Source organism: Dermochelys coriacea, chromosome 5, assembly GCF_009764565.3.
Source record: "Dermochelys coriacea isolate rDerCor1 chromosome 5, rDerCor1.pri.v4, whole genome shotgun sequence".
NCBI lineage: Eukaryota > Metazoa > Chordata > Testudines > Dermochelyidae > Dermochelys > Dermochelys coriacea.
The window spans coordinates 52,757,673-52,783,830 of NC_050072.1; the positions used below are offsets into that span (position 1 = coordinate 52,757,673).

Consider the following 26,158-nt stretch of genomic DNA (forward strand, 5'->3'; position numbering starts at 1 on the left):
GGGAATCATTACAGAATATTAGAAGTGAGAGATGCAAAAATCTATTATGCACCTTCCTGTCCATCTCCCCATCAAAGTAGAATTTATCCTTACAGTATAATTTCTAGTGTTAGTTCAATCTAGCTTTTAATATCCCAAGTAAAAGGTCTACCAGCACTTACTTTGTGAGATTTCCACATTCCAATATGGCTTACTGTCTGAAATCTATACATTATTATGCTGGCATAAAATAGCCAGAGTGCACTGTACTCCAGAAATCCCACCCTGTTTCCAAGAAATTCCTTGCCTACACTGGCCATTCCCTGAAAAATCTTCTGTGCAAGGGGCAGGAAGGAATACCATAGACCCAGCTGAATTTTGGAGGTTTTTAAGCTTGGCTGCTCCAAGGAAGGTGCTGGAAATGATTTCTACCCAGGCCAGCAAAAACATCTACAGCCAGCCCTGAGGCTGACTATAGGGCAGAGGTGGGCAAACTATGGCGCGCGGGCTGGATCTGGCACCTCGGGGCTTTGGATCTGGCCCGCAGGATAGCCACCACCGCAGGCTCTGTGCCGTTCCTGGAAGCGGCCACACCACGTCCCTGCAGCCCCTGAGGGTGGGGATGGGGGGGCAGAGAGCTCCATACGCTGCTCTTGCCTGTGGGTACCTCCCCCAAAGCTCCCATTAGCCAGGAACGGGGTACCGTGGTCAATGGGAGCTTCGGGGGAGGTACCCACAGGTGAGGGAAACACACAGAGCCCTCTGTGCCCCCCCAACCCCCAGGGACCGCAGGGATGTGGTGCCGGCCACTTCCCAGAATGGTGCAGCGTTGGGGCCGGGAGACAGGCATGCAGGGAGCCTGCCCTGGCCCCAGTGCACGCTGCTGCCACCCTGGAGCTGCTTTAGGTAAGCTGAGCGGGCCGAAGCCTAAACCCCTCTTGCACCCTGCACCCCTCCTGCACCCCAATTCCCTGCCCTGAGCCCCCCGCCACATCCCACACCCCTCCTGCACCCCAACCCCCTGCCCTGAGCCTCCTCCTGCACCCTAACCCCCTTCCCTGAGTCCCCTCATACACCCTGCACCCCTGCTCTGCCCCAACCCCTTCCCTGAGCCTCTTCCTGAACACCACACCCCCTCCCACCGCAACCCTCTGCCCCGGCCCTGCAAGCAATTTCCCCACCCAGATGTGGCCCTCGGGCCAAAAAGTTTGCCCACCCCTGCTGTAGGGTCAGAGAAGGATAGATAATGTAGCAGCGGTTCTCAAACTGTGGGTCGGGACCCCAAAGTGAATTGCAACCCCATTTTAATGGGGTCACCAGAGCCAGCATTAGACTTGCTGGGACCCAGGGCTGAAGCTGAAGCCCAAGCTCTACTCGCACCAGTGCGAGCGGGGTTGGGCTTTTACACCCCTCCACCTGCCGGGGTCATGTCGTAATTTTGTTGTCAGAAGGGGGTTGCGGTGCAATGAAGTTTGAGAACCCCTGATTGTAGTGCAAAAGGTATTGGCCTAAGTAAGCCTAAAGAGATCTGCGTTCAATTCCTAGGTCAGCCAAAGACTTCCTGTGTGACCTTGGGTAAATCAGTTAATCTACTCTGTGCGTCAGTTCCCCATTTGTAAAATGAGGATGATACTTCTCTACATCACAGGGATATTGGGAGATAAAACCTCTTTACTATAAGTGCAGTGTTCAGTTACCACAGTAACGAAGTCTATAAGTACATAGACAGCTCAGCCTCCCACTAGGTTAGGTGTGTTCTGCGAGGGCCACCTTTATGTTACTGGAATAGCACAGAGAGGCCACATCTTAAAAGAGAGTTTAGATCAAGGTCTCTGTTCTGGGGAGCTTACAATCTAAACAGACATTGAGTTGACAAACACGGGGAATCAGATGCAACAGTGGCAAACAACTGAGCAAGTGATAATGTTCAACATGCATCTCGTTCTATATTTCATAGAATCATAGACTTTAAAGTCAGAAGAGACCATTATGATCGTCTAGTCTGACCTCCTGCACAATGCAGGCCACAGAATCTCACTCACCCACTCCTGTAACAAACCCCTGACCTATGTCTGAACTACTGAAGTCCTCAAATTGTGGTTTAAAGACTTCAAGGTGCAGAGAATCCTCCAGCAAGTGACCCATGCCCCACGCTGCAGAGGAAGGCGAAAAACCCCCAGGGCTTCTGCCAATCTGCCCTGGAGGAAAATTACTTCCCAACGCCAAATATGGCCATCAGCTAAACACTGAGCATGCGGGCAAGACTCACCAGCCAGACACCTAGGAAAGAATTCTCCGTAGTAACTCAGGTCCCAGCCTATCTAGTGTCCCATCACAGGCCATTGGGCATATTTACTGCTAGTAGTCAAAGATCAATTAATTGCCAAAATTAGGCTATCCCATCATACCATCCCCTCCATAAACTTATTGTTTCCCCTCCTCCTGCACTGTCTCAGACTCCCTTATGTTCTCCTTTAACATCAGTTCATTGGGAGGCAAAGAGGAGATATGCATTATGGCCTTCTTTTAAAACTACTCTTCCCCATCTCTAACAATTAAAAATCTATTACAAAATCTTAATAAACATAATGGTTAAGAGAGAAGGTCCCTGACTTCACTACAGGCTCAGCTATGGAATTGCCATGAGCCTCATGTATGGGGCAATGCCTTGTTTTTATTTAGTATATTTTTCAAAAATGTATATAGCAATCAAGTCTTTCCATTTCTCTGAATTATTATTTTTTTTTGTGGGAGTGGGTGGGGGGGGGAAAGGGCATGTTTTTCTGGTAGGTATGTTTTAAATGGAAAGACCTGTGGAGTTACATCTATAAGGCTAACAACGAAACTATCTGATGAAATATAGAGCAGGTAGCATAAACTCAGTTAAAAACAATCACTGATATAACTTTTATAAAATCAGCATATACTGTAGGCTTAAGGCAAACCATAACCTGAACTACTTCAGCTGTATACTCTTATCTTGTATGCTCTGACACCCCCTTTTTCCTGCTTATAAAAGAAAATGTCAACAAATCTGTTTACCTTTAATTAAAGATTAGTAACTAAAATATGTAAAGGGCTTGTCCTAGATGTGTTCTTTCATGTCAGATTACAATAGTTTCAAAGGACTAATTTCTATTTAGTGGGTTTTAAAATTCTGCCTAAATACTATAACTATTTCCCTGATTTCATTCTAATCAGGTAGATAATGCATATTTTAAGTCAATGTCAAAGATCACAATTCAGGAAAATATCCATATTCAAGAAAGCACTTGTGCATGTGCTTAAATTCCAATGACTTGCTTATGTACTTAAGTGTTTTCATGAATCAGAGTCTATATCTGGTCTCTAGCATGTACTTGCATATTGAATTTAATAAACATAAAATTCCATGGCAGAATAATCTTTTCTATCTTATTTAAAAACAATCAAGACATTTAAACAAAAAAAGAATATTAAGGCTGTCACACTAAAAGCTGGGAAAATGCAAGTTAAGGCCTACATTTACTTATTTGTAACTCAGTCATGCAACAATGAGCTCTTTTTCTTTTTGTACATTATTATTATTATGAAAAACTGCCAGGCTCAAGTTCACAGTGTCATAGATTTTGTGTACTTTTTATTTTGGGTGTATGTATAGATTTGACATTAGCATATCATGATCCACATTCCACAAAGTTAATATTACTGTAAATTGAGCTGTACCTCTGAATTATATGACAGATAAACATAATACAGAGAGAGAGAATATATGTAGGGGGAGATTTTCAAATAAAGAAGGAGAGTTAAGCACCCAGAGCTCAATGAAAGTTGGGCACCTAACTCCCCTGTGACTTTGATAAATGTATTTTAAACATTTATTGCATTACATGTACAATAATCAGTAAACACCACTAAAGTCAAAATGAGGAAATAATTTACCCAAATATACAGCCAATCTGAACCCAAAGATCTGGCACAATGGCAAACCACATAAAAGCCATACTATTAAACTACAAGGATCAATTCCCACATAGAAAAGGAATATACAAGAGGATAGCAAATACAAAACAAAACAAAAAATCACAAAAGAACATAGGAAACACTTCTCTTCCTACCCACCAATAAATACATAAATAAATCCCAGTCAAGGATAAACCATGTCCTAGGGACAGCCAGATATAACTTAGGCTTGAATAGAGACTGGGAATGGATGAGTCATTACACAAAGTAAAACTATTTCCCCATGGTATTTCTCCCTCCCCCCCACTGTTCCTCTGATATTCTTGTTAACTGCTGGAATTAGCCTACCTTGCTTGTCACATGAAAGGTTTTCCTCCTTCCCTCCCCCCCCCCCCCGCTGCTGGTGATGGCTTATCTTAAGTGATCACTCTCCTTACAGTGTGTATGATAAACCCATTGTTTCATGTTCTCTGTGTGTGTGTATATAAATCTCTCCTCTGCTTTTTCCACCAAATGCATCCGATGAAGTGAGCTGTAGCTCACGAAGGCTTATGCTCTAATAAATTTGTTAGTCTCTAAGGTGCCACAAGTACTCCTTTTCTTTTAGTCTAGTAACAGTAGATGCACCCTAGCCTATTGTAAATGCAAAATAGGGATATATGATGATACGTGTTCACTCAAATACTTTGGGTACAGATTATGAAGGGTTTCACTGTGCTTTCTAAAACTAACCCCTTGAACTTGAAGTTTCTGTAGGGCTAGCAGCCAGGACAAGTCATGGAGGGTGGGCATTACCAAACTTTCTTGTCCTAAGCAGCTATTGAACAACCTCATTTTGTAGCTGTTGCAGCCTATTAATTTGGAGAGTGTATTACTTTTCATGAAGGCCAAAATTAAATTATTCAAGCTATCAAATGGATCATGTTTTGAGAAATTACACTATGATTTTATGATTTGAGTGGTACAGAAATTAATATTTTTTTTCCATATATAAGCCATCAGACGATACATTAGAGCACATGTTATCAAACTGTGGTCTATGTAGAGCTGGTTGGTCAGATGGTACTGACTCCTATTCTATTTTGTTATATTGCATTGAAAAAGCTAAAAATATATTAAATACTATGCTAATGTTAATTTTTCCTTTGGGCAATTTGCTGTAGTTGCCTCAGAGCTGTTATGTGATTATGAGCAGAAGAGCAGATGGTCTGCACAATCATGAGTGGGAGGAAAGGTGGTCTACTAGAAGCTCTCTATTAAGATGTGGTCCATACTGCAAAAAAAGCTGGAGAACCATGCATTAGGGTTGAAAAAAAATAGTACAGAGGGCAACAAAATATGGCCTGCACGATTCTATTTGCTGAATATAGTTTTTTTTCCGTACATGGGCATATGAAGGAGGAATAACTCCTCAAACATAGGATACTGTCCGACACACTTGAATATTTACTTACAGAATTGGCATTTGTTGGGTTTGGCCACGGTCTACCACCTCCTGGACCCCTAGAATATAAAATGACAGATGAGGATTTAATCAAACAAAGTTTGATTTCTGGTCAACTCTGCTACCAAGAAGCTAAAGGTCAGCAGCTCTATGGTGTAACTTGAACACAATCTGTTCCCAGTGTAGAATATGCTTTTTAAAAAACTGCTATCTTTTGCTGGCCTCTTCTGGTAGCATAATCATTTTTCACTGCAGTAAAGTGTGATTATAAAACTACAAGTATACCTTGTTTTAGTGTTAAACTAATACAAGATCATAGCTAAACTAACACTAGCATTTAACCAGTTTACCAGATACTATACAAAATTACTCTTAAAAGATTATGTCTGTCACCACAAGCTCATCAGTTATATCTAGACATATCTCCGTGGCTAAATCATATATTGTGGATTTCTGTATTTTCAGGACACCATCTGCTAGGAACTACATGACAACAATTCCTTCAGAACTTTGATCCCAGGGGTATAGAAAGCAGTGTGGGAGACACTGGAGTTTTGCACAGATCATAGATACCTGCAAATTAGGGATCCAACCCTCCTGTGTACTCTGCAGGATGGCAAATCCCATGCCCCCAACAGCGTAACTTGAAAGAAAATGTAAGTTTGTGCCCCTCTATAGTTTTTTTTCCCTGCACAGGGGAGAATTTGGCCCAATGTTATATAAACACAGCATTTTATGGGTTAATTGAATTACTATGATATAGTAATATTAAAAAGACTGTAAAATGTGCTATTGATAAGATTCAAGACAATTGATTCCTCATAAGGAGTATTTTTAGTTGTATTCTGGTTACTGACACCATAATACAAATTTGGAGCCAGTACTACATATGTGGTGAATGTCTACTTACAGCACGGCCCAATAGAAAGGTATTAAAACATGTACTTAACTTTAAACATGCAAGTTGTATGCAGGCTTAAATTTCTTCCTAAACAGACTAACAGGACTTAGGTGAGAAGGCTATGACAGACACAGAGGCAGCAGTGGTAGTGACCCAAGTAGTGGAAGACACAATGAAGATGACTGGATGTAGAAGCTGTGGCATGTACATGATCCTCGAGGGGTACCTGAAAAGAATTTCGTCTGCATGAAGTGCCGCATGATAGAGATGATGGAAGAGAAGATCCTAGGATCTGGCTGAGTTTAAAAGGGGGTTCGAGTGGATGATGGAGCAAAGACATGAGGAGGCTGAAGGGAAAAACTCAGACTTGCAGATGGAAGCATGACCAAAGAACTCTGAGGGGATACTGCTGGATGAGGAAAGTGGATAGTGGAAGCATGTGACTAGGAGAACCAGGCAGAAAAAAAGACGGGGCAGTGAAGAAGAAATAGAGCTCAGGAACAGGTTTGTGGAGTTGGAAAATGAAGAAGGGGCACAGCAGATGGTCACTGAAGGTGAGAGGGCAAGGAAAAAGAGAAGAGCAGATAGTCCTATTGGAAGAGGGCAAGAGTCAATGGAGATAACAACACCAAATATGAGCCCCAGGAGAATACGGGATTGGTTGCAGAGGATTACAAGGGACAATAGGAATCGAGAGGACTTGCGGCCAGATGGAACAGGGGATAGACTGGAGATTTGCACCACTGCCAGGAAAGGGCAGGTCTATGTGATTGGGGACTCATTGCTGAGAAGAATAGACAGGCCTGTAACAAGAGCTCATCCGGAGAACAGAAGGGTATGCTGTCTGCTGGGTGCTAAGATACGGGATGTGGACCTGAGGCTGAAGAGGATCCTAATGGGAGCGGGAAAGAATCCATTGATTATCCTTCATATGGAACAAATGATATGGCTAGATTCTCGCTGGAACGTATCAAGGGAAACTATGCCAGGCTGGGGAAGACGCTAAAGGAAATCGAGGCTCAGGTGATCTTCAGTGGGATTCTGCCTGCTCCTAGAGAAGGGAAACAAAGATGTGACAAGATTATGATGCTCAACAGATGGATCAGGCAGTGGTGCTATAAGGAGGGCTTTGGGATGTAGGGCCACTGGGAAGCATTCATGGAGAGAGGACTGTTCTCTTGGGATGGACTTCACCTGAGTAGGGAGGGAAATAGACTTCTAGGATGGAGGATGGCATAACTGATCAAGAGAGCTTTAAACTAGGAATTTAGGGGAGATGGTTGGGAGATGTCCAGGTAACCCGCAAGCCAGTTATTCTCTTTGAGAGGGAAGAAAACGAAGTAAGAAAGGATACAGCCGTGGGTAGGAGAATGGACATAAGGCGTAAGGGCAGTGTACATACCAATCTAATAGGTAATATTGGCAGTAGAATGTCTGTACTCAATCGGGTAAAGAATGTGAGTGAAGCCAAATGGCAAAAATTAAGATGTTTGTACACTAATGCGAGGAGCCTAGGTAACAAAATGGAGGAACTAGAGCTACTGGTGCAAGAAGTGAAACCAGATATTATAGGGATAACAGAAACATGGTGGAATAGTAGTCATTATTGTTCCTCATAATTTGGGATGTTTTAAGCTTTAAATTTATTCTTATGAAAATCAAATTGTTTCCAATACAAGAAAGTGTGTATGTGACAATATTGTAACTTTGTTTTCACCCCCAAAAATTGAATGTGATGTAAAGAAAAATACACAGAATACATATAATTACAGAATATTAGGGTTGGAAGAGACCTCAGGAGGTCTAGTCGAATCCTTTGCTGAAAGCAGGACCAATACCAACTAAATCATCGCAGCCAGGGCTTTGTCAAGCCGGGCCTTAAAAACCTCTAAGGATGGAGATTCCACCACCTCCCTAGGTTATCCATTCCAGTGCTTCACCACCCACCTACATCTGGATTAATGTAAATATTTAAAAAGTATGAAGCAGACTAAGTGAAAGCTCATCTTGCATCTGACAAGGTCCTGGATTTTGCAAATTTACTTGAAGTCATAGGGGAAACTTCTACGTAGAAAGCTACAAGAAGCACCATGGCAGATTCTGTCGAGGAGGTATATGATTATATGGAGTTGAATATTGGTTGTTTTTTAAAATTAGCTAGCTGCAACGTTCTTTAAAGCAATGTGAGCAGCTCCCCCGCTCTTCTTCTAATAAATGTTTATTATGGAACTGTCAACATATTCATAAAACATTATTATTAATGTACCAGTTTCACAATGTAATCTTTTACATATGGAAGACTCATATGTCTAATTACAATAGCATTCTTTAGAAACACAGTCATCATTTCCATACTTTCATTTTGTACAGAACTTATGGATGTTACCTCTTTGAGGATTCCTTTAACACAAACCCAGATGTTTCCTTCAGTGAATCAGGAGACATCAATTTTCATTGCCATCTTGAAAATAAGTCTCAAATTTTTTATTTGTACTATTATTTGAAAAAATGTTGAATATTTCAGTTTCCTTATGTGTGAGTGTATTCTATCAGAATATTGAATAATTTAAACCAAATGCCTGAATACCTATTTTTGTGTGTGTTTTAGCTTTTCTATAAAGGAAGCCTATGAGCTAAAAAGTGAGTGGAAATTCTTTTTCTCTTCAGGTATACACTGAAACATTCTTAGCACCTTTTAAACAGTCTGGTTCATACTGGCCATTCAAATAAGCTTACGAACTGTAACATTATCCCCTGAAATTTGCTATTTTGCTTCCATTTTTTATGAAAAAATACTGCCTTACAAAGACTTATCATGCCAAATTTGGGCTTAAAATTCTATAGCTGAGATTTATATCCCTTAGAAGTGAGTTTATAATGAAAACTCTGACATGGGCACTTGCAGATTTCATTGTAATTATTTTTTCTTTAAAAAGATGCATGAAATAAATATATATCACATTTGAAATACTGAAGTTTAGGCTATGTAAGCAATTATTTTTCAATGCTACATCTACTAAGAAAAATGTCCTTTTGGGATGAAACACTGTCTAGAAGTATTCAGGCTTGTTTTGTTGTCATAACAGATTACATAGTATGCATTATTTTTAGCCAAAGGAACACCAGGAAAAATCTCAAAAATGATATTTGGTAGATATTTAGCATCCTACCAAGACAGTTTCTTTTGAGTTTTCCTTTTGAGTTTTACCCCCTAATTGCTTACAGAGGAGACATTACACTTTAAAATCTCTGTTGGCTTTGCAGAATAGCTACATCTTCGTATTTTAATGCTGCCAGAGGGCCAAACCCATTGAACTCAAAAAAGTTTATGCCTGCATAAAAGGAAATGCAAATTAAACTATGCACCCTGCATAAGGCAATAAGGAAGCTGCCATCTTTTATGGAAATACAAGTACAGAAGATAAGATACACAGATGTTGCTTAGCATCATGCATTGCATAAATTGTAAGATTTAATCTAAAGGAGGAATTGCTAAAACATCTGGGTCCATTTACTGCTACTGGATGTGGATTATCCTTAGATACTCTCTATAACTGAAACTGAATGTTAGTGATAATATGTACAATACATCTGTGCTATGATATCACAGTACAAGGACTTATATGCTAAAGAAATTCATGTACAAGTGACATCAATAATTTTAAGGCTGGGCCTCACACTTCATGTCCTGCAAAAGCAAAAAATACAGTGTTAAGCTTCTGTTTTCCTTTTGATATGTGTACGTAACTCCATTTGATAGTAAGAGAAAAATTACTCACTTTGACAAATGAGAAAAATTTCTTACTGATCAATCATATTCTCTGAAGGTAAGAGATATAACAGAACTCCTTTCCAAGGTTCAGGATCCAGCATATGACAGGGATCAGAATACCCTAAAGCATAGCTTTCTAATACCAGCACTCTGGGCTAGCTTAAGGCACAGTCTGTGGTAAGGGCTGTGTGAAGCCACACCACCCAGAACAATGACAGATATTTTGCTTCCATTTTCAGATGCATTAGAGGGAGGTTAATTACTAATAGACTTTAAGGAGCACAGCATATGCTTGCCTGAAGCATGGGGAGAAGGAGCTATGAGTGGCTACTTCATGCCTTCTTTATGTCATATAGAGCTCCTGAGTACTTCAAGTACAGGAGCTACAATTCTGGGTAACTCTTAAGTGCAAGGTGGGACGAAAGCCACTTCTTCCCTCCCTCTTCACTGTGTGGCTGTATAACTCACACACCTCCTGGGTGTGGTGTTCTGTCCCATCTAGTGGCACTGAGACCACTGAAAGAGACAGAGATTAATGAGTCTGCTCTACAGCGTTAGCTAACGGCCATATGGCTTTTAGCTCATGCAGTAGAGGCTCGTGCACTAAGCTCCAGAAGTCCCAGGTTCGATCCCAATGACGAGGGTCTGACAGTGTTACAGCTAGACATGTGTAACTGTCTCAACACAAGAGAAAGTATGCTTACCTACTGCTGAGATATAGAAGTTGTACTTCAACCATGGCCATTTCATTTTCTGCTAACTGGCAGTTGAGGAGCTCCTTTCTGAGACAGCAACCTGTTTGTCTGTTTTTCCTATATAAGGTATCTCTCATGTGTACAAGTATCCTCAAAATACTTTTTTTTGCTTCTATTTCTAATTTTTTGTTATTAAATAGCAACAAATTTTGTAATGAATAGTTTAGTTTTGTTTTCCTTTGTTGGAATCTCTTTCTTGAGACCCTTTTTACAATTTGTGTTGTACCTACACTTGATTTCAAATATCTAGTTATTTTTTCTCCATTAATTTCCAATAATTGTCCTGAGTGCAACAGAAGACATCTATAGTAAAGTAATATAAACCTTAAATTTATTTTATTTGCTTCAAAAATGCAAGAACTGCCTGAAGATTAGAACACTATATCTAAGATGTGGCAGATTTTTCATTACTTTAAATCTTTAAATCAAGATCAGATGTCTCTCTGCAAGATGTGTTCTAACTCAGTGTTTTGCAATCTTTTCAGGTTGGCGACACCTTATTTGCAGTAAAAAAAACTTTCATGATTCCCTTCCAATTTACTATAAAAGTAAGAGTAAAAATATATTAATGATAAGCCTTGGTGTGTGTCTTTCTCTGTCAGTCTGTTGATCTGTTGAAGGATAAAGGGGTGTGTGGAGAAGGGAGTGAGATTTCCTTTGCTTTACATTGTAATACAATTTTTGATTCTTTGCAAACCTGATTACATTTCACGACCCTCCTGGAGGTCATGACCACAACTCAACCACAAGTATGGTGCTGAAGCAAGGGCACTGGAGCATTTGTAGAAGTGAGGAGGGGCAGTGGTGCTGGAACTGGGGGCACCAGGAGGCCATGCCCCCTACTTTTAAATATGGCGTAGTTTGGGGGTTAGAGGGCTGTGTTCCCCTCCCTGCCCAAACTTCAAGCCTGGGGCAGGCGTGGAGCAATGCTGGCAGGGACTATGCTTCGCAGTGGGGGAGCTGATAACAGAGAGTTGCACTGAAGGCCTTAGCTTTGGTGCAACTTCAGCTTATTCATTATTATTAACCAAAACAGCGTTTTGATATCTGAAGTTGCTCTGGAGGCTTGGAAAACAGGAGTTATCTTCATATTTCAAGAGAGGATGATACTCCATGGATCCAATCCATAGCTGGTGTAAATCAGTGTGCACCAGTTTACACCAACTGAGTATCTAGCCCCAGAAGTCCTTGAATGGCACGTAGTATACTAAAATATCTCAGGCCTGATTCTTCACTTCATAACACTGGTTTTATGTAGTGTAACTTCATTGATTACATTAGCATAAAACCGATATAACAGAATGGAGAATACATACTTTTTTACTGTGTATCCTTTGTGACGATGTATTTAAAGACAATGGTGTGTTTCTGTCCGTACTATGTACTTCCTTGCTTTTGCAGATATGAATCACAACCTTACTATTCTTTAAAATGTTCTTTTTGTGTGTGAATTGATGGCAAGCTCTGTTACTATTAAATCAGGGAAATAAACATTCAAACCTAATTAATGTCAAGGCTCTTTACAAATCTACAGATGAATATGGTGGGCACACTAATAAGATATTGCAAATATATGAACCCTGACCTGTAGAACAAACCCAACATTTAGAAAGAGACTTGGAAGGAAAAAACAAAGAATTCTGTAAAAGATGCTTTGCACAAGAGTGAAACTGCTGTGATGTTTCCTTACTTTGTCACAACTGTTAATATTAGTTAATTAATCAAAATACATTCTCCCTGGTACTATGTATGTCACAATTATTTTTTCTTTTAAAAGGAAAAGATTACTTTTATAAATGTGATAGTAGTTTATTATTTTGCTTACATGTTCATTCCAGGCATTCCAGGGCCACCTAAAGCATTCAGTGGCGGTCTCATTGCACCTCCATAGTTCTGCAATGATAACCAAGGGTCAGACTACCACAAAACAAAAAAACAAAAGCAAAGAGGAGGGGGGAAAGAAAGGACAGCAGGTTAATGACTTCCCTACACACCTGTTGATTGGATAGGCCAGTGTGACTCATTCTTGCAGGAGTTTCCATTCTTGACTTTAAAAAAAAATTCTTATCCCTAATGAAAAAGTAGTATGCTTAGTACACTACACATATTAACAGTTCTTAAAAATTTATGTGTACTAAGCATACTTAAAATGCTAATTGTTCTATGAAGATTTATGATACATGGTAGCAAAGTCAATGGTTAACAAAGATCAGATTCAGTAACTGTTCAACTTTCACACCATGAAAACTCATTCAAGGACAAAAAATAGATTTTTTGGGGGGGTTTCACAGTTTGGAATTCAGATAGAATTATTTTTAATTGAACCTGGTTAATGAACAGGGTATTAAAAACTTCCATGGGAAAATATTTCATTTCTATAACACATACAATGATTGCTATACTCCTCTTGTAACCAATTTAAGGCAACTAACATGAAAATTATTCAGATAGTATAATGAATGCCATAGAAATGCCTATGAAAGAGCTATCCAAAGCCCTATTATAGATAAAACCAATGTATGTGTGCTCAGAGAAGATTTAGATCACGACTTAAACTGACAAAAGCCTAGACATTGTGCTATTTTCCTGAAAGACTAAACTATTAGGTCAATTTTTTCAGTTAAATGTAAATAGAACAACCTGCCTTACCCCACATATATCATTCATTGTGGAGTCTGTACCAGTACTACTGAGTTTTTCTGATATCTTAAGCAAATGTATGTATAATAAAGCAATTTCTAAAAAGTAAAATAGTATGTTTTGAGGAAGTGGGGCAGACAATCACTTACCAAAGAGAACAGAATGTCCTCAAAGTCGTTATTGTTATCTGTTTTGCAATGATGTAACTACAACTCACTCTAGTTATATTATGAACTTTAACTGGAGTTCTCCAAAGCAGTCTATTACACAAATCCATGCTCTAGGGTATTTGAGGATCAAATTATGCAGACCAGGGAGCAATCTGACAAAAAGATTTAAAATGTAGACCTGATACTGTATTTCATGTGTAATAGCGAAAAGAGATATTTCAATTACAAAAAACTTATTTCAAGTGAACCAAGAAAGGACTTCTGGGAGTAAGTTCTCTTGTTGCAAACTAGAAGACAAACCTGCAACTGCTCCTTGTTTAGACTTCCCATTGAAGCCCATGGGAGTTCTACACATAGATGGCTCGCATGAATGGGTTTATGTAACAAGCTAATAAGCTAATTCTAAAACAATTGGAATACTACCTCGTATTCCCTTTAAATATTCATGTTTCTGGTGTCTCCCTGTACCAAAACAGTACCAAAATGATATCCATTTCTGGAGGAACTCTGAAGCTATTTAATTCTATTTTTCCATCTTCATTTCAGAGATCTGAGCCACCTTTCTTTGGAGCATCTTCCTGTTTTTTCTTTTCTTTATTCTGACAAAGGAACCAAGTCTGTGGTCCTAAGATCTTTATGGAATTCACTAGGAGTTCTTAATTGGAAGCATTTTAGTCAGGTGTCCTTACTGAACTTGAACTGAGAGAAATCAGATTAAAATAATTTGACACATTTAGTAAATGTAAACCTTTACAATTATATACAACTGCTTGCCTGTTGCTGAAGATGAAAGGAAATAATTAGGGTAGACCTGGGACAGCTGCTGCTAAGAAGGAAATCCAAGAGGAGAAGATGGATGAAGAGAGGAATCTGGAGAACAGTGGCAAATGACGGAGTCTGACCAACAGTTAGAAGCAGAGTTTAACAAAGTTGTTTTTGTATCGTTTCTTTTCCTTGTTTTATTTTCCTTTTCCCTTTCACTGTATTTTGTTTTTTTTGTTTGTCAGTCATTATCCAAAAATTAACTATTGTACCTATGGCCAACTGTTAAATAAGGGAGAATTAATTTAAAATAAAATGTAAAAAAGTTACATACTTGTGTTTTCAGTCTCCCTATCCGAAGCACAAGAATGTAGGTGTTAGCACCAAACAAACTGGACAGCAAAATCAAAACTAGTGTACAGTCCAAACTTGCTATCTAGCTCAAATATGGCCTGTCAACCATGACATATGGTATTTAGATAACTCTTTTATATTTTGTGTGCTTGAATCTCATTTACATGAAGGACAGGTCTACATTAAAAAGTTTTACTGGCATAGCTATTTTGGTAAGGGGTATGATTTTTTGCCAACATAGTTATACTGGTAAAAGTCCTAGTATAGCTGCAGTCAGGAAACTGACATAAGCTATACTGGGATAAGCACTTTTATACCAATATAACTGTGTTTACACCACAAGAGGTTTTGCAGTTTAACTATACCAGTGTAGTACAACCAGCAAAACCCTCCTAGTGTAGATTAAGCCTAAAGCAGCTTTACACTCTCTGGCACTGCAGAAGTACCTTAAAGTGGGCATGAAAGGCCCTGTAAGTTAGCTCGTCCTTCAAGTTATTAAAACTGCTTGCTCAGAAGACCCATCCCACCCCAGGCAAATGAGAAGGATAATAGATAAGCATGGAACTATAGAAAAGACTACTTTGGAAAACTCAGGTCTGAGAGAATTACATAGTCCCCTCCAGTTTTAAAGAGAATAAAACTAAAAATCATCTTTGCTAAAATTGACATCAGACTTGCCTACTGTGTGTAGCTAATAATGCTAGCATAAAGTGTGAGCTTAAATTCATGACCACAAAGCTTAACTTTCAACCACAAAAAAGAAAGAAATACTGAAGTGCTGTAGAAAAACCATATGTTTTTTGTTTATGTTTATACACATTTGTGTTGGTTACACATGCAGAATTGGTTGTGACCAAAAAGAGTCATGGGTTAAAAAAGAAAGAGCTACCCAGTTATTCAAAACTAAACGTAGATCCCATTGAACAGGAGAAGTCACTAGGGAAAATATCTGAACGAAGAAATCAAAGTGTAGAGGGATGAACATAACCCAAATATTCTTCAGAATAAGATGTAAAGCCAAAATGGCTATAACAAGCAAAAAAACAAAAAACAAAGTTTGAGACCTGAGTTACTGAGGAAAAGTGATAATAAGCAATGGACAATCCACTGGGCTAACCTTTTTGGAGATATTTCAGAATGGATTTAATTTCCACTTGACTTCATTCTTGTAAGTGGAAAAATTATAAATTTCTACTAAAAAAACTTTCACACCCTTGGAGAGGGAGTCTCTATATAAGTAACTATAACGAGGTCAGCAGTGGGAGGAAGGCTGAACACAGATGTTCAAGCCTGCTGCTCTTCTTGAAAAATAGGTCTAGAAAGATGAGGTATTTATAGGTGATATGCAGGCACCATCTATATACAGTATGAGTAATTGTGCATATTAAAAATCTTATGCCAAAAAACCTAGAGTGCAGAATTTTTGATCAGAAGTTTAGTGGCTAGAGAAAGATCTTTATAAAAATTAATTAATTTTGTTTTTGCTACACAGATTATGAATACTTTAGCTGTATTGTGGGGCTAATTTTCCCTCCAAAATAATATAAACAATAAGGTTAGGATTTTCAAAGGAGCCTGAGCCAATTGCATTATATGCATAATATGCATTAATTGTGGAATAAACTTAAGTTTTCTGAATGTTTTAGAGTTATATGGACAAATACGTAAGCCTTTTTATTTGAATTATAGCTGTATCATTCAAAATAAATTAAATCAATCTTTATAAAATTTTGTAAATACAATAAATTTTCTTTATAGTTCGCGACTTTGTCAAGTTTTAACTGAGAATATTTTTTTATTATAGAGAGAAAATCCCTTAAAAATGGGATTAGAAAGAAAAGCGCTGACGTACTTTCATATTTAAACTTTCATTGTAGTACAGCTGTGACAAAAAGGACCCTAAAATATCATATGTATGTGTACTGTAAATATAGACACACATATTTATGCAAGGTACCTGTGGTCCTAATGGAACCATTCCTCTTGGAGGAGTCATTCTCTGCATTGGCCCACCCATGTTTGGATGCCCTGAAAAAAATTACAAAACTTTAACAACTGTGGTGCATAAAAACACTTCTAAATTATTGACAAATTATCACTTCATCGTTTGAAAAGTGTTTACGCAGCCGCCGTGGACTTTAAAACGAGGTGCTGGATGCAAGTTTGGGATCATGCAGAACCTTTCTAAAAGAAAAAAAAAGGTTGATATTCTCAACATACATTTCACATCTAGTAAACAGGCACTTTACCTTGTTGTCGTGTTGGGTCCATCCCACTGGGCAATAATGGCTGACTTCCTGGGACACCTCCAAGTGCCTGCACATATATAAAACATGTTAAGAGGAGATATAAATTGTATTTTAAACAGATAATTCAGGTAATTTTGTTTTTAATTTTGAAACTGTTACTGAGCCAAGTGTAAAGCAAAAAGTTTAACTCTGCTAAAGACATCGGACAAGATCTTACAATTGGATCTACGCACCCCTGTGGCCACATGGAGTTCCAATGATTTAAACAGCTAAATAAGAATATTCTTCAGTATTTATTTTTACTTAATTTTCTTTTGTTTGTCCCTACTTTTCTTGTATTGTGTATCTCACCTGGCTATGGAGCACAGGGCAATGCCATCTCTTGATTCTGGGGTCAGTTTCCTCTATGTTTAAATTTTGACATCCTCTCTATCATTTTAACAGCTACCTTCCAGGGCTAAAAAGGTGGCTTTGTGGTCTTCTCAGATGCTCAGCCACAATTAGGCTGCATGGGTGATATTCAAAATGCAGGCTAAGGTAGGGCTGGGAAATGGGGAATGTAGTTTCCATCCTCCCTTACCATCCAAGGACATTAATTTCAAGATATACCCTCTATACTCCTACAATGGAAACAAGAGACTCCAAGCTTGGTCCCAAATCCTGCCTTCAAGCGTGATAATATGATGTGTTGTTATGTCCCGTTTGGCCCAAATGTAGCATATTGTTTTTAAATCCCCAAGTTATTATCTCTCCTTTGAGTCTGTTATAAGATAGTTAGATTTACAATTAATTTCTCTAGCCTTTTGCACAAATATCTATAGTATAGTCATCTTACAAAAATCTTCGAGTCTGGAATGGTGTTTCAAAAGCCAACTAAAATTAATTTATTCATAATAAAAATGTTTATCTGGAGTAAGTAAATCTGGTGTTATTAAATGCATCTAATCAGGTAACACGGGTATTGTTTAATGAAGGAACTGATCAGTTTATCTTGACTGCGAAGACTGTGGTGAATTTTTATTATTTTACATTCATATGTATATACATAAATATATATATATATATTATTTTACACTTTTACACACACACGTACATACATATATATATATATAAACACATGCACTCTAAGGTTGAGGTTTTAATTGCAGAAGAGTCAGGAAATTCAAAGGTAACATTCACAATGTTCCCTTTTGAGTATAAACAATATATATATATATATAAACACATGCACTCTAAGGTTGAGGTTTTAATTGCAGAAGAGTCAGGAAATTCAAAGGTAACATTCACAATGTTCCCTTTTGAGTATGCATTACAATTGTGTATTTCATTATATGATTTATGGAACTTATAGAGTTTCATCCTGTGTCATTTTAGTCAATGGGAGCATTATCATTTACTTCAATAGGTGCAGGTTCAGGATGATATGTAGGAGCAAAAAGTAAAACATGCAAAATGTCAAATTCCAGCAAAGTGGGATCTGGTCACCTGTGCCAGAGATGACAGGTGGCATGTAGGGAAACAAGAGTAAAGTCCTTAGTGTAAAACACCCAGGCTGGAGATTTGACTCATGCAATATTTGGAACATATATGGTTATATAAAGAAGTGCCCCTTCCTTCCACTGTATCATATTGTATTATTGCTGAGCAGTATGTCACATTTTCCTATGTGACCAAATAAGATAGAACCCTACTATAATGCATGTGCTCGAGGGAAGAGTTATGGTAACTGTGGGAATTTTAACTGATTTTACTGACTTTTGTGTAATCAAAATTTCAACTTTAAAATTGCATTACAATAGTTTATCACTTTCATGTACTGCTTATATTATCTGTAACTTAATGATAGGCAATGTTGCCAAAACTGGTAATTCATGAATGTGGCATAATGTAAATGAACTGCAAGGGCTGTAATTCACTGAGATTATGCTATAGCTCTAAACTGAAAACAGTGTAATGTGCAGACAAAAATAGCTTCTGAAATTAAAACAGCAGGTTGGCAGTAGTTTTTATAGTATTCACCACATCCAGCTTTTACCTGCCAGTATTTAAACAATTTAGAAATATATACATATAAAAATGTGAAAGTCAAATGCCAGAATGTCTTTGAGTAACATATTATTGTAAGGTACAGCAATCAGGAATTTATTTTATACTGAATTATAGTATACTTATAACAAATGTTTAAAGCAATGATAACTTTTCACTTACAGTATATAGTCCAGGGGCGGGCAAACTTTTTGGGCCAGTTAGGGGAGGCTGTGCCGCCCCAAACAGCCAGGCATGGCCCAGCCCCCAACCCCTATCTGACCTCCCCCTGCTTCTCACCCCCTGACAGCCCCCCCAGGACTCCTGTCCCATCCACCACCCCCTGCTCCCTGACTGCCCCCAGACCTCCCGCCCTTGACTTCCCCCCACAGCCCCATCCAACCCCTCCTCTCAATCCTGATTGCCCCCCCGGGACCTCTGCCCCATCCAACCACCCCTTCTCCCTGTCCCCTGACCGCCCCCAGAACCCCTGATCCTGACTGCCCCCTGCCACCCCATCCAACCCCTCCTCTCCTTCCTGACTGCCCTCCCAGGACCCCTGCCCCCCATTCAACCACCCTGTTTCCTGCCCTCTGACTGCCCCGACCCCCATCCACACCCCTGGCCCCTGACCACCCCCTCAAACTCTCCTGACCTCTATCCAACCCCCACCCCCGCTCCCTTACTGTGCTGCCTGAACACTGGTGGCTGGTGGCACTACAGCCGTGCAGCACAGAGCACTGGGGTAGGCTGGGCTCTGCAGCTGCAATGCCCCAGGAGCTCGCAGCCCCCCTGCCCAGAGCATTGTGCCAGTGGTGCAGTGAGCTGAGGCTGCGGGGGAGGAGGAATAGTAGGGGAGGGGCCAGGCACTAGCCTCCCGGGCCAGGAGCTCAGGGCTGGGCAGGAAGGTCCCGCGGGCCAAATTTGGCTCGTGGGCCATAGTTTGCCCACCTCAATATAGTCCCTTCCATGTACAGATCAGAAAGCAGTTAATAAACTTTAATTAAGCTACCCACCTCTCCTATGTAGTACATATCAATATACCCTTTTACAGCTGGGCAAAAAGGGGCAGACAAAGGTTAAATGAATTAGAAATTACAGAAGTTAGTAGTTGATGGAACAATCAGAAATGGAACTCAGGAGTCCCCCTATTAACCACTGTACCATATTCCCTAAAACAGTGGTTTTCAACCTGTGGTCTGCAAACCCTGTAGGTCCACAGACAGTGTCTAAGATTTTCAAAGAGATCCACACCTCCACTTGAAATTTTTTATGGGTCCGCAAATGAAAAAAGATTGAAAACCACGGCCCATAAATGTGTGTCCTTGATATAAGGCTCTTACCTGATTGGGTATTCTTAAAGGTGGCCTTGGACCTCCAGGGTATCGAGGGGACATAAAAGGCTATGAAAAAAAGGAACATAACCAAAGAATTCAATTTAGTTCAGAAATGTTTTATGTAGTAACTACATGTATAGTTCGTGTGATCCTCAAATCTCAGGAGCTCATCTTATATACTTTGACAACAGTATTTAGTACATTAGTCTGCAGCACTTAGCAAAACTATAAGTATTTTAAAACTCTTTTCTGAAGATTAGTACCAAGCTGCATTTCTTAAAAATTTTAATACAGCTATTGTGTAAGCAGAATATAAACAACTCCATGCACAGCATATGTAAAATGATAAACTATTAAGATTACATAATCAAAAATGGAAGTTTTTGACTGGATAAAAGGGAAGTTAAAAAGCCTGGAATATAAAATAAAATACTCTAGGAAGAGTTGAGAGGTACATAATAACAGAATAATACAAAATTTCAAGTACTTTATCTTTTTACATTTTCATTTTAAAGAATATAAGGTTTATAATAGTGACAGAGGATCTGGATTTCAGGTTTGGTTCACATATGCGTCTAGAGGTCTGGAGACTTATCTGACTACATTATCTAAATTACTGAGCTCTGCTCACATACATCATGTAATGCAATCCTTCCTCCCCACCAGTCTACCTACCCCATCCAAAAGACCTTGGTTCACCATCACTTGGTGTTAGCTGAATGTCCACTGCACCTCAGCTACCATTGTAGTACATAGGAGAGAGATAGTCTTTAAGATTGCTGGGGAGCAAACCAGTTAGGAATTAATATATGAAAGCCAACTCCTTAAATTGCATCCAGAAGTAAACAGGAAGCCAATGCAAACATCAGAAAACAGATCTAACATTCCAGTGATGGGGCTTAACCCCCATCACCTGAAAGGCAAGGGAAAGAACCCCAATTAGTCATGCTCTGCATCTTGGGGGTGATTACTTAACTGCCAGAGGAGGTGGAGTTATGACTTATAGGTAGACAGAAGGAGCTCAGCTGGGGAGAGACTGCAGAGGAGACAGATCTCTCTGGCAGAGAGAATCCCTGGGATAGGGTTTAGCAGACAGGAAACAACAAAGGAACAACAGAGGAAGAATATTACGGGAGCAGGTTAGGTTCCTGCAGGAGAAGCCTGAGGTAGGACCAACAAAGGAACTAAAGCGGAGTCTGAAAGAGGCGGAAGGGGTATAAGTCTTAAGATTCATTTGGATTTGTTCATGTTCCAGTGGAAGTGGTTTAGACTTTCATGTGAGTTGGTTAGAAGGCCAAGCCACAGAACACCTGGAGGAACTCAGGAAAAGACAAAGGCTGGAAAAGGCCATCACAGGGATGAGGGAGAGCCTAGTAGGGGGTGCCAGAGACAACGATCCTGTGCAATGCTGTGACCAGAGATCAAGGGGAGTGCTATTACAATTCCTCATGATTACATTTGCAAGCATGACAGCGCATGAAATCTTCACCAGCTGTAACTTTAAAGCTGTCTTCAAATACAACCATAGGTAGAACACATTGAATTATTCCCATCTAGAAGTCAGAAAGCAGGGATCATGGTAGCAAAGTCTAGATCTGAAAGGAAAGGGAGCAAATGTCTAACTAGAAAGATGATAAAAGAGTGATTTTGGCAACTAATAACACCTGTAATTCCAGAAGCAGCTGAAGAGCCTAAAGCATTCTTTAAATTGTGAATATTTGAACAAAGAGATGACTATCCCTGCAATAATCAGGGCAAAACCTTCCCTTCCACAAGCCTTTCCCTCAGGGTCTCTCAGACCAACAGAGTGGAAATTCTGGAGAACAAAAGCTGAGCTGGAAGTGTTGGACTTATTGAGCTCACTGAAACGGCTCGAGCGAATGACTGTACAGTGGGTTTAATGTTATGCAGCCGGACAAAGTAGAAGATCCCATTGTAATGACTGCAGGTTTAAAAAAAAGTCTGTACTGAAAAACGCTAAAAGGGTGCAGGAAAAAAAATTATTTTTCTGTTACAGACATTCATGACAAAGAACCAATTCCAACAGCTGGTAGAGGAGCAAAAGATACATTTTATTTAAAAAAAAAATCAGTCTTCAAAATTTCATTCTTCTCATTCTAAAGCCCAGGAAAAACAATCAGAAAAGGAGAGAATGTGTTTCTATTAGGAAAGCCTGTGAAAAAGCATATGTTGAAACATCAGCACTTTTCTTGGTTACATTCCGGTTCAAACAGTCAGGAAAAGTGATAATGATTCAGCATGACTTCTTGACAAGTTACAAAAGTCAGATTCCACAAACAATATCCAACAGGATGAAGATGACATAGAAACTCTGGCATCTTTAACTGCTTATTGTTACTACTAACTATTTTTGTTCTATTTGGTATTATGCTTTAGCCTGCTTTATTTTGAAACATAAAATGTTCAAGATTTCTTGTACCTAGCAACCAGGGGTTGGGTTAATTCCTACAGATAATAATCCAGCAGGTGGCCTGACTCTCAAGAAACCTCTTTTATTTAAATCAACATCCTTTCTGAATACTGGGATTAGAGTTTGTTTACTGCCAAGTAAAGTTAAATTAATATTTGGATACTGTTGTTACTTCTTTTTACTCATGTTTTCATATTTAATGACAAAAATGTGCAAATAAATTGCAAAATTTGCAATATTTAGGCACCTAAATATAAGTAGCCTGATTTTCAGTAACGATGGGTATCCACAATCCTACTGAAACCAGTGGGAATTGCAAGCTCAATATCTTTGAAAATCAGGCCACTCTTGTTTAGGGGCCTACATTAGGATTAAGGGGCCTAACATTAGGTATCTAGGTTTGAAAATTGTGGTCAGAGAACCCATTAGAAAACTACCATGATTCCACTTGGTTTTTAAAAGGCACCTCTATATGTAATTTCTGGATTCCTTCTCTCTGCTCCGGAACATTGGATGAAGCCTCTGAAAGAAGGAGTTAAACACAGGACTTCTTTTATTTCTAACTATTTTAGTAAGTTGTTCAAATTTCAGTTCCTGGAAATGTGACTCTTGTTTAACCAGACAGATTTTAAAGTAAATTTAATCTTTATGTGTGAGTTTCTGTGAATGTGATAGCCCAGTGGTGGGCAACATGCAGCCTGTCAGGGTAATCCGCGGGTGGGCTACCAGACAGTTTGTTTACCTTTGCACGGCCACCTGCAGCTGGGCGAATCGCGGTCACTGGGAGCTGCAGGAGGCCATGCAAATATAAACAAACTGTCTGGTGGCCTGGCAGTGGATTACCCTGACGGGCCACATGCAGCCCATGTGCCGCAGGCTGCCCTCCACTGTGATAGCCTATGTGCAGGCTGCGCTGTATGGTTCAATTTAATGTAAAAAATAACCTGAAAAAAGGAAAAAAGTTAAAGAGAAGAAAACTTATCTCAAAAAGAAAAGGTAAATATATAGGGCGAGATTCACCCTAGGTTCTACATTCACTTATGGCAGCACACACCTGGTGGCAGTAAGTACAAGGCCATTCCAGCAAAACAAAATGATTTACATTGGTCTTCATTGCAGAGGACATAGGGGAGATACCCACATCACAGCTATTCTTTTTAGGAACAAATCTGAAGTATTGTCGCACACCAATGGGTCAATAGTAGAGGTTTTAGAACAAATTGAAAAATTAAACAGTAATGAGTCACCAGACCAGATGGTATTCACCCAAGAGTTCGATTGAACTCAAATATGAAATGACAGGACTACTAACTGTAGTATGTAACCTATCATTGAAATAAGCCTCTGTACTAGATAGTAGAACTGGATAGTAGCTAATGTAACACCAATTTTTAAAAAGGATGTGAGAAGCAATCCTGGCAATTATAGGCCATGAGCCTAATTTCAGTACCAGGCAAATTGACTGAAACTATACTAAAGAACAAAATTATCAGACACATAGATGAACACTATTTGTTGAGGAAGAGTCAACACGACTTTTGCGAAGGGAAATCATATCTCACCAATCAATAAGAATTCTTTGAGGACGTCAACTAGCATGTGGATAAGGGAAATCCAGACAATTTAGTTGTATTTATATTTTCAGAAAGCCTCTGACAAGATCCCTCACCAAAGGCTCTTAAGCAAACTAAGTAATCATAGGATAATAGGTAATCAGTAACTAGTTAAAATATAAGAAACAAAGGGTAGGAAAAAATGGTCAGTTTTCACAATGGAGACAGATAAGCAGTGGGATCCCCCAACTGTTCAACATATTCATTAATTATCTGGAAAGGAGAGTGAACAATGAAGTGGCAAAGTTTTCAGATAATCCAAAATTATTCAAGATAATTAAATCCAAAGATGACCTCAAAGAGTTACATGGGGACCTCATAAAACTGGGTGTCTGGGCAACAAAATGGCAGATGAAATTCAACATTGAAGTGCAAAGTAATGCAGATTGGAAAAAATATCCCAACTACACATACATAATGATGGGTTCTAAATTAGCTGTTGCTACTCAAGAAAGAGATCATCAAAACTTCAACTCAGTGTGCAGCAGTAGTCAAAAAGGCAAACAATGTTAGGAAAGGGATAGAAAATAAGATAGAAAATATCATAATGATACTATATAAATCCATTGTGCACCCACATCTTGAATACTGTGTCCAGTTATGGTCAACCCATCTCAAGAAGGATATAGTTGAACTGAAAAAGGTTCAGAGAAGGGCAGAAAAGATGATCAAGGGTATGAAATGGCTTCCATATGAGGAGAGACTAAAAAGATTAGGGATGTTCAGCTTACAAAAGGAATGATTAAGGGAGAATATGATAGGGGTCTCAAATCATGAATGGTGTGGAAAAACAAAAGTGAATAAAGTGTTATTTTCCCTTTCCCACAGGGGTCACCTGATGAAATTAATAGGCAGCAGGTTTAATACAAACAAGAGTAAATACTTTTTCACACAACGTACAATTAACCTGTGGAACTCATTGCCATGGGATGTTGTGATGGCCAAAAGTATAACTGGTTAAAAAAAGAACTAGATAAATTCATGGAGGATACATCCATCAACAGTTATTAGCCACAATGATTAGGGATGTAACCTCATGCCAAGGGCGACTGTAAATGTCAGACTGCTAGAAGCTCAGAGGGAAAGACGGGTTGATCTCTCCAAAATTGCATAGTTTTCTGTACATTTCCACTAAAGCTCTGGTACTGGCCACTGTCAGAGACACGATACTGGGCTAGATGGACAATTGGTCTGATCGAGTATGGCAGCTCTTATGTTCTTACGTGGCAATCACCCTGAGGTAGGGAGGCAAAAAGTGGTGAATGCCGTCTGAACAGTAGGGCCCTGTCTACCGAGGGTTAAAAGGTACTTCTTCAAATCCAATTAGCTTAACGTAATTGAAAATTCCCTTAAACACCAATGTAGATATAATGTAACACCTCTTCAGTCCTGTTAGCTGTTCTGTTTTAGCCTAGTTGACAGTGTTGGGGTCTGTTCACAACAAGATAAAAAGATGCATTTTCACAACATATTGCTAACTGTTTTAACTAATGAACTAACTCTACTCTTGACAAGGCAAATTTAATTTTACCATGTGTTAGCTGGTTAAGGTGAACCTCCTAGGGTGCCCCCTCTACTATAAGACTTTAAGACATATATTATTAATTATTTTGTATTACCATAGCACCTAGGATCCCTATCTTTTATCCTAGTGTGAACGGGCTTTCGGAGACAGACTTGCCTACAATATGATTAGCTAACATGACTAACACAGCTGCTACTCTGAAACCTAACCTGACTGAAAACTGTCTCTCCATGGATGTGGGGGGGGGGGTGGAAGGGTG

General features: G+C 39.3%; 1 protein-coding gene across 6 annotated transcripts in view; it reads right to left on the reverse strand.

The window, feature by feature from the left end:
• The window catches only part of SSBP2 (single stranded DNA binding protein 2), a 312,515-nt gene that overhangs the window by 45,093 nt on the left and 241,264 nt on the right, over window positions 1–26,158 (reverse strand). For all 6 annotated transcript variants that reach the window (XR_006281434.1, XM_038402458.2, XM_038402454.2 and 3 more), the window contains 5 exons: window positions 20,337–20,396; window positions 16,969–17,035; window positions 16,677–16,747; window positions 12,619–12,686; window positions 5,376–5,424 (listed from right to left, as the gene is read on the reverse strand). Coding sequence is in view for 5 of the 6 variants with exons in the window: in XM_038402458.2 (XP_038258386.1) it covers window positions 5,376–5,424; window positions 12,619–12,686; window positions 16,677–16,747; window positions 16,969–17,035; window positions 20,337–20,396 (315 nt within the window). In the remaining variant the exon portion in view is untranslated. The remainder of the gene's footprint in view (window positions 1–5,375; window positions 5,425–12,618; window positions 12,687–16,676; window positions 16,748–16,968; window positions 17,036–20,336; window positions 20,397–26,158) is intronic.